Source organism: Phyllobates terribilis, unplaced genomic scaffold (assembly GCF_046119375.1).
Source record: "Phyllobates terribilis strain yellow unplaced genomic scaffold, ASM4611937v1 Scaffold_3__8_contigs__length_932513732, whole genome shotgun sequence".
Classification (NCBI taxonomy): domain Eukaryota; kingdom Metazoa; phylum Chordata; class Amphibia; order Anura; family Dendrobatidae; genus Phyllobates; species Phyllobates terribilis.
In genome coordinates, this window is record NW_027362763.1 from 198,376,802 (window position 1) to 198,386,744 (window position 9,943).

At 39.6% G+C, this 9,943-nt stretch overlaps 1 protein-coding gene across 1 annotated transcript in view; it reads left to right on the plus strand.

Annotated features, from left to right (window-relative positions):
* The window catches only part of LOC141259035 (vertebrate ancient opsin-like), a 519,273-nt gene extending 509,722 nt beyond the window's left edge, over window positions 1-9,551 (plus strand). The window contains exon 4 of the mRNA XM_073674447.1: window positions 5,140-9,551. Within this exon, the coding sequence (XP_073530548.1) occupies window positions 5,140-5,427 (288 nt within the window). The 3' untranslated portion in view covers window positions 5,428-9,551. The remainder of the gene's footprint in view (window positions 1-5,139) is intronic.
* Window positions 9,552-9,943: the final 392 nt, after the last annotated feature.

Below are 9,943 nucleotides of genomic sequence, written 5' to 3' on the forward strand. Positions count from 1 at the left end.
CTGCATGCATCATATTATTCAGGATTAATTCATATTTCTCACACTTAAGCAATGGACACTTAAGGTGATGGACACAGACTAAAGTCTAACAGACTCCTGGCCCACAATATATTTGTAACAGAATGCATTCAGCTGTGAACCAGAGGGGAGTGGTCTGTGCTCATCTTGATCAGCTGGTTAAGGCTTTACTAGATGCTGGATAGCCAAAGGCTAAGTAAACAAGGTCATAAATGAAAGTGGGGGGTAGCTGGTGTAAATTGAAGAACGTACCATTAGTAAATAGGAGCAGAGAGGTTTAGAGAAGTCTGCATGGAAGTCAGGATGGGAAAGCTGAGTCACATACCATTAGTAAATAGGAGGAGAGAGGTATAGAGAAGTCTGCATGGAAGTCACGATGGGAAAGCTGAGTCACGTACCTCTAAGAGGAATTGATAAATAGAGATGCTGATTAGAGTGCGGTGGTGGCAGGGAAGGTACAGTCTGCATGCATCATATTATTCAGGATTAATTCATATTTCTCACACTTAAGCAATGGACACTTAAGGTGATGGACACAGACTAAAGTCTAACAGATTCCTGGCCCACAATATATTTCTAACAGAATGCATTCAGCTGTGAACCAGAGGGAAGTGGTCTGTGCTCATCTTGATCAGCTGATTAAGGCTGAACCAGATGCTGGATAGTCAAAGGTTAAGTAAGCAAGGTCATAAATGAAAGTGGGGGGTAGCTGGTGTAACTTGAAGAACGTACCATTAGTAAATAGGAGCAGATAGGTATAGAGAAGTCTGCATGAATGTCACGATGGGAAAGCTGGAAAGCTGAGTCACATACCTGTAAGAGGAATTGATAAACAGAGATGCTGATTAGAGTGCGGTGGTGGCAGGAAAGGTACAGTCTGCTTGCATCATATTATTCAGGATTAATTCATATTTCTCACACTTAAGCAATGGACACTTAAGGTGATGGACACAGACTAAAGTCTAACAGACTCCTGGCCCACAATATATTTGTAACAGAATGCATTCAGCTGTGAACCAGAGGGGAGTGGTCTGTGCTCATCTTGATCAGCTGGTTAAGGCTTTACTAGATGCTGGATAGCCAAAGGCTAAGTAAACAAGGTCATAAATGAAAGTGGGGGGTAGCTGGTGTAAATTGAAGAACGTACCATTAGTAAATAGGAGCAGAGAGGTTTAGAGAAGTCTGCATGGAAGTCAGGATGGGAAAGCTGAGTCACATACCATTAGTAAATAGGAGGAGAGAGGTATAGAGAAGTCTGCATGGAAGTCACGATGGGAAAGCTGAGTCACGTACCTGTAAGAGGAATAGATAAACAGAGATGGTGATTAGAGTGCGGTGGTGGCAGGGAAGGTACAGTCTGCATGCATCATATTATTCAGGATTAGTTCATATTTCTCACACTTAAGCAATGGACACTTAAGGTGATGGACACAGACTAGTCTTTGAAATTAATGGCTATTTCTGAATACCTTCTCTTGACTCTGTGATAAAGTGATGGTGATAATTGTTTTTTTTTCTGTTTCTATTGTCATTACTCAGTAGAGGATCTTCTGTAGATGATGCAAAGTCAACATAAATCAGGTCAATAGGTAGGAGTAACAGAGCCTGTAGTCTGATATGTTGTGTTATATAGAACAAAATAAATACAAGACTTGATCACTTCTCTAAAGCCAGGATGAGTTGCTGTTTCCATCAGACCATTGTTTGGATAAATGAGAAATTCATTCTTTAATTATGTAAACAGATTTTCCACTGTTTTTGTATTTTGTAAAATTACGCTTAACGGAAATGGACCCCTTCAATGATATTTTTTTACTTAAAGAGGATATGTCACCAGGTCAAAAGTGGCCATTATTTCAGATTATTTTTGCTTTGTTTTTAAATTTATAATACAGTCCCATAGATACGGACCTTTTTATTTTGTGCTTATTTTTATGGTCTGTAACAAGTGGGTGTTGCTCATGGGGTAATAATGCAGAGCAGCCTGAGGCCTCATTCACACATCCATGCTACACGTACGTCTTGTATCCGATATTTTGAACTTACCTATTATAGTCTATGGTGCTATTCACATGTCAATGTCTTTTCACGCACTGTGTGTCCGTATAAAACTCATGGATACAAGTCCGTTTTTTTTCTTATATCACGGATGAAAAGGGACAATGCAAGTCTAATGCGTACAGCATATGGATGGCATCAGTGTACAATCCATGTGCAGTAAGTATTTAACATATGAAGTAAGTATTAAAAAGTATAGGAGAGTTAATCCATCCATGAAAAACACTGATGACACACTGATGATAAAAACGAACACACAGACCGTACACTGATGGTAAAAACGGACACTGATGACACACTGATGCAAAACACTAAAGACACCAGTACCATTTTTTTACATACGTGTTTAACCCCTTCACAAACTTGGCATTTTCTGTTTTTGCGTTTTAATTTTTTGCTTCCCTGCTTCCTGGAGCCATAACTCTTTTATTTTTCATTCAATATGGGCGTGTGAGAGCTTGTTTTTTGCGGGACAAGTTGTACTTTTGAACGGTACCATTGGTTTTACCATATAGTGTACTGGAACACAGGAAAAAAATTTAAAGTGTGGTGAAATTTCAAAAAAAAAGTGCAGTTCCACAATTACTTTTTTTTTTTTTTTTTTTTACCATGTTCACTAAATGCTAAAATTGACCTGCCATTATGATTCTCCAGGGCATTACTCAATTCGCAAATAAAATATTACCTATACATGTCGATTATTTAAGTGGTGAAAACAAAATTCCAAAGTTTGTAAAAAAAAAATGGCGCCATTTTCCGAGACCTGTAGCATCTCTGTTTTTCGGGATCTGGGGCTTGTGTGAGGGCTTATTTTTTGCGCACCAAGCTGTTGTTTTTTCTATACCAATCACGTGTATTTTTTATTTACTTTATTGATTTATTTTGAATGTGACAAAAGATGGGTGATTTGAAATTCTTTTTATTATTTTTTTTACATTTTTTAAAACATTTTTTTAAACTTTTTACTGGCTTCAATAGGAGAATTGAAGCTGCGATCATCCGATCGCTTGTGCTACACATAGCAGGGCTAGCAGAAATTATCATCTACTATGAACAACAGAGATTTCTTGTGGCATGTGCACTTTAAATGGATGCGTTTTGGGGTAAAAAAAAAATTCTCTTTGATTTTATTAGAAAAAACTTTGCACTGCCGGGCTTTTACATGCTTTTTTTTTTTAAGTTCATTGCCAGCTGCAGAATGAGTCAACTAAGATCAATTAATGAACCACTTCTGAGAGTGTTTGTAAGTCATGATTTACCTGTCTTTGTGTGAACCATTCTATGCTGATTTATGACCACAGACCACATTAAAGTTCAGCAGAACTTTGGTGCTATCATAAATCAGCTGACAGGAGCTTAGAAAAAGACCGATAAAAGCAGCTTGTAAAACCATTCCATTCACAATTGTAGGCGCTAAGATCTTTCTAAACATAAACTTTTCATAGAGAACTTCCTTAACTTTTTCACAAAACATATGTGTCCAAGTTCATTTCCACATTTGGATATATACTATACTTAGAAGTGTTTAGGTAAATCTATTAATAGTAGTAATAGTGATTATTAGCACTGTTGCTTTACAGTACAGGGATCTGACCAAGGACAACTCCATGTAGTTTGTATATGCTCCTTGTGCTTGTGCGAGCTTCCTACTCACAGTCCAATGGCATACTGATAGGGAATGTAGATTGTGAGCTCTATTTGTAATGTCTGTAAAGTGCTGGTGTATATAGGTAAGCACAATAAATAAATATCTGAGAAGGACACAAAAATTTGCTGTGGAATTTAAGTAAAACCGATAGATAACAATTAGGCTTTATTTCAGGCCAAAAGCTTTTCCTTTGAATAATGCATGTTGCTAAATTAGCCAATTTTATAAGGGGGAATTAGAGATGAATGGATCGGTCCATGGAGGATTGAGCTTGAGCCGGATTTCTTGAAATTCGTGGTTTCATGCAAATTCAAACATTTGGAGATTTGATTTGTTGTTCTAAAAAAAACATGTCCCGTACCATTTCCCACACTGCTGAAGCAATAGAGAGCAGGCTAATATTATTTTGCATTGCCATGCAGTACTGGCATAATGGCCTGCAGCTATGATATCTAGCGGATTTCATACCCTGTACAGTGGTGGTCGGTACCTGGGACATCACAGATCAGTGGTTCTCAGTGGAGCACAGTTAGTAGAGTTGTTTACTATCTCCAAAGTTTAAGTGTATCTCTCTTCTGTAGTATGTAAGCTCTTATGGTCAGCAAAGTCCTCCTCTCTCTTCTGTAGAGTGTTAGCTCTTAGGGTCAGCAGCGTCCTCTCTGTTTCCTTTAGAGGGTAAGCTCTTATAGTCAGCAGCATCCTCTCTCTCTCCTGTAAAGTGTAAGTTCTTATGGTCAGCAGGGTCCACTCTCTCCTGTAGACTGTAAGCTCTTATGGTCAGCAGGACCCGCTCTCTCCTGTTGAGTGTAAGCTCTTATGGTCAGCAAGGTCCTCTCTTTCTCTCCTGTAAATTGTAAGCTCTTATGGTCAGTGAGGTTCCTCTTCTCTCTCATGTAGAGTGTGAGCTCTTATGATCAGCAGGGTCCTCTCACTCTTTCCGGTAGAGTGTGAGCTCTTATGGTCAGCAGGATCCTCTCTCCTGTAAAGTGTGAGCTCTTATGTTCAGCAGGGTCCTCTCTCTCTCCTGTAGAGTGTGAGCTATTATGATCTCTTGTCTCCCCCATGTGTATTTTCCAAGGAATTACAAGCTTTCTGCATAGTGATTTTTTTGGGGGGAAAATTTAATGAAGTCAGCGAATTGGAATTCTCACCTCTAGTATTAGATAAGATTTTCTTTACTCTATAAAATGTTTTTTTTTCTTTACTGTAGATGTATGTTGTTTATTGTTACAAATAAAACCGTATCACTGGCGAGAGTACTCCCTCTCAGTTTATGTTTTAGAAAGTAGAATTTTTCCTGTGATTATATGATTGACCAGTTTTATGCATGGAAATGTACAACAATATCAAATACTAGATGTATTGACTGTGAATATTTAAGATAAATCTATAACAGTTCTCTTTTCTTTCTTCAGTTTCACAGATGCTTCATCGCCCTTCTTCATTGTAATAGTGCACCCCAATGTTCCAGTACTAAACTTTCATCAAAATCTACCAAGATTTGTTTGGCTACACGTAAACTACCAGATAACGTCACAATCAATGCTGCTTCCTCTAAACATCGTACCTCAGAAGAGGAAAATACTCAAGTCAACAATACAGAAACAAAGCAGGTCACCAGCTGCCAAAGCGACACTAGTCACCAAATGTGTACAGTGCCACAAAGTCCAACTGTGACTCTAGTAGTTCAATATATGGAATGATGCTTATCTTTCACGTAAAGCCAGGAGGACCCTGTGGGGCAGAGAAAGCTGTATCAATGTTTCCAGACATAAGTACAGTACCATACAGGTCAAAATCTGTTGAAGAAAACCCATCAGTTCTTCTGACATGTCTATTCTAGTAAATGCCTGTGTTTTTCCTTTTTTTCTTAGAACCCTGCGTGGTGCTGTTCCTATATTATTTACCAGAAATATCAACATAAATTCACAATTGCGTGTTACTAGTTGAGGTGTCTGAGTGTTACACACCTATCCTGGTTATCGCAGTCTCTGCTCCCTTCAACTCGATCCTCTGCCCTCTGTTGTTCTTCATGTTGGGTTTTGCAGGTTGCCTGTCTTAACTCAGTGACTTTATCTCCCAAAATCTTTTACAGCTCATTAGGGACACACTTGTGTCTTAGGATTGAGTTTCAAGACTTTAGTTTGGTGTACTCCACTTTCTGTGCACACTGTACTTAAAGAAGCACTCCTCTCATCAAAGTTTTTATCCTTTTAATATATTGCAATCATGATATCATACAGCATTGTGTACTTACAATTGCTCATTTTGCCTTTATATCCAGTTAATTCTCTTTTCTCTGCTCTATGTAGAAACAGGAAGTCTCTTGTCGCTGCATTTATCATTCTCCTTTTAAACTCCTGACCCAGCTGCTCCCTCCTCCCTACTGCCAGGGACTTTTGCATTGACTTATGACTCATAGAGGGAAAAGAGACTTCCTGTTTCTACATAGAGCTTAGAAGGATTCAGCTAGTCAGTTTTTAATCACGTGATTTCATAGATCTAATGGAAAAGAGAAGAATTAGCTGAGTAGAAGGGCAAAAGAGCAATTGTAAGTACACAGTGCAATATAATATGATTACTGCAATATATTAAGAGGTTAAAATTTTTGATGGGAGCGCTTCTTTATCCTGCTTCAATCCCTGCTGACTTTCACTTTATCTGTCCTGCTGCTCTGTGTGTGCCATTTCCTTACTCCCCACATGCCCCACTGCCAGCTTCCCTCTATGTCAGGGGTCCATGTACCCACCCGGATCTGGGGATTAGTGGGTCCACTTCGCAAAGTAAGCCTGACACTTAGTACATACTCCCAACTGGCAGCACTGATTGGACAGTGTCAGAGTGTGTAGTAACATACCCCTTCAGGAGGGGCCATGGTAACACCCAGTTGTCAGTTTATTGTCAAGAATTATAGAAGAAACAGTGAAATGAATGATGCACATTTTTACTAAAACAGACAAGTCAAAATTGATCACAGGTCATCTTTAATATATATTTGCCTATTTCTGTACATATATGCATGTACATGTCAAAATTCTACTGCAGCTCTTGGTTAAGTTCCCACAATGAGTTTTTTATGCTGTGAGTTTTCACTTACAGTTCCATCAAAGTGGATTGGATTGATAGAAACCTCATGCCCGTTGTACTTTTTATTTACGCTGCTTATCTGACCTGCGGTGAAATTTTTCAAATCTACAACATGTCTTTTCCTTGCTTTGTTGCAGGTTGGCTATGTTGTATGTGAGAATTTTCCACAGAGAATTGCATTACATGTGGAAACGTTACTGAAACACATTGAAAAAGTATTCAATCCGTACATGTGTGGCACCCCTGCGGGGGATTACCACAGGATCCATAGGTACAGGGGGAGATGTGCACTTGGGCACACACAACACCTTCCACCCCAGGTCTGAGGGGAGGAGTCAGTTTCCAGGGAGACAGCAAAGCCGCAGTTAGTCTAGAGACGGGTGAAGGAGGAGAGTCAGAGAGCTGTTGGCTGAGGACCAGTTAAGCCCTGAACTAGGAAACAGGTCTGTGTTGTGAAGCGCCCTAGAGAGAGGGACGGAGGCTAGAAGGAGAAAGAAAGAGATAAAACTATTATCCCTTTAGCTCACCCGGACACCGGAGTCCGAGATTGCTATTAATTCAGGAATAGCATAGAAAACCCGGACAGATCAGGAGGATCTACTCCCCCTGAAGAAGAAGGGGAAAGAGTTGCCAAATTTGACCAAGTATAGGACCAGGGGCCCAGAAAGAGAATTGGTAGCCCCAAGGAAAGGTCCTCATTGTCAGTTGTGGAGAAGGACCCCAAAGAAAGTAAAAGGTGGCAGGCTCAGCTTAAGGCAGGACTGATCCCAAACAATGCACACAGTATTAGAGGAGGCCTCACAAATCCCCAAGGTGAATAACTCTACCTGCACCGAAAACCTGGTTACCCTCCTGAACTGTACCTGTTACCGAACATCAGTAAAAGACAGGTACTGAAACAAAGACTTAATGTGTGTGTGTGCCTACTTTGACATTACTGCTTATAGCGTTCGTACAAGCCGTATGCCGATCACCTCAGCAACCATACACAGCGCTGGTAACCGATTTTACCAGTTACCACAAGAGGCGTCAGGACACAATACTCCCATCATCCTCACCCCCATCCCTTTACTGACGGTCCAGGGCACGGAACCGGGAACCGACCAACCGTGATCCCCACAGAAATAACCCATCCATCCCGGTATCCGAGTACCCCTACCCCTGTCGACCAATTCACATCATTGTATCAATAAAGTTTTGTCAAAACCAACAACCAGGAAGTATATAAAAAAACAGCTTTATTTAAAATCTGACATACCAAAAAGAGTCAAAAACTTCAGAGTCAAAAGCGCGATAAAAACGCAGGTAACCTAATTTAGCAGAAATGCTGCAGAACATCTTCAACCACAAAAACTCACCAAATACTCATTGTGGGAACATAGCCTTAACTATAACCATTCATCAGGATTACGCAAGTTGAAATAAAGGTATGGCCATAATGGCACTGTTATGCTGATTCAATAGGTACCTTCAGTAAAGCCTGGTTGTTTAATCATCATTAGAAGTTTTGATTTTCTAACCTTCCAGTGCATTGGGGCTGAACTTTGGGTAGGGCCTCTGGTGTCTGTATCTTCTTCCTGTTTTAAATTTTGCACCAGAGCCGTCCTAGCTGCGTGCGACGCTTTCGCAGATTGATCTAGCAGCAGGCTTCACTAAAATGACGCTGGTGGAGGCACATGTGCAGATTGACCTCTCCATGGTCTTCAGAAAAATGGATGTTATTGAGATCTAAATCTGCGTATGGGCTGCCACCAGCTCAGTTTTCCTGAAGACTGCCAAGAGATGAATCAACCCAAGCACCGCCCATGGCTAGAGCGGCGCAAAATTTAAAACAGGAAGAAGATACAGATACCAGAGGCAGCAGAGGGGTTGGGGCGGAGCCGAAGACCCAGTCCCGCCCTAATGCACTGAAAGCTTAGAAAACCAAAGCTTCTAATGATAATTAAACAAAAACCAGGCTATGGATTTCTTCGCTGAAGATATCTAGTAAATCAGTATGACAGCACCATTATGGATATATCTTTAATTTAACATGCATATTACTGATGACAGGGTCTCTTTAAGAGGCTTTTAGTCTAAGAAGGTAATTTCAGGTCTAGTTTTTGTAGGATTAGAGTCTACAGTATATCTCGCTTTCACTGCATGATTTTACCTACTTTGGGGCCTTCTATTAAGTACACCAAAGTATATGACATTGATAGCTAATGACTAAATACAAATGTAGAAGTGCTGATTTTTATCACAAAACTGGATTTGCCATCTGATAAAAGCCATAGCAATATCATAGCATGTTCTATGTGGCTGACGTTATGCCAACTACACCATCTTCAATCAGAAAGTTATCAAGATGAACAAAAAAACTCTAAAGAATAGAATAATGAGTGTGATTCTCCTAAAAACAAGTCTGTTACATTGGAAAACATTTTGTATGTGTTTGTTTTATTGTATACAATGCCCCAGCCAATATACAATGCCGAGGAAATCAAGAACACAATATATTGCATTGCTTGTAGAAGTCTAATAAATTTAGAATATTAAATACATTTTAGAAAATAAAGCTAATAAAAATTGTAAATTTCCGCCAATCTATTTTTGATAGGATGTCGTAGAGTTGTCACCTGTACAGAAAATGTGTTTGTTTGCCTAGAAGTCTATATGGAATGTGAAAATTTGTCCTAAAAACATGCAAAGATAACAATGCCTGTATTTATATATTTGTTCTCAGAAGTTATATGCAAAATGATTCCTTGTCTTTGTATGTAAAGTACTGACATGCATATGAATGTAGTTTATATGTCTTTGTTTCTGATTTCTTGTGGTCACACCTCAAAATATTTAAATGTTACACAAGCACATTATTTTGTGGCTAATTTTCTTAAAGGGGCTTTCCACTACTATGAAATTGATTACCCAACCTTACATGGGTCCTCAATATTAGATTGTTGGGCGACTAACATTCGGCACCCACTCTGGCTTCCCTATCAGCTGGTATCAGTCCGGCAGTGGCAAGATGTAAACTGTAAATGGAGTGGAACAGCACAGCTCCATGACACTGTGTAGTGGCTGCTCCGAGGTGCTGAAGTTCAGCTTCTCTACAAATGCATTGGGAGATGAATACTGAATCCTGATATT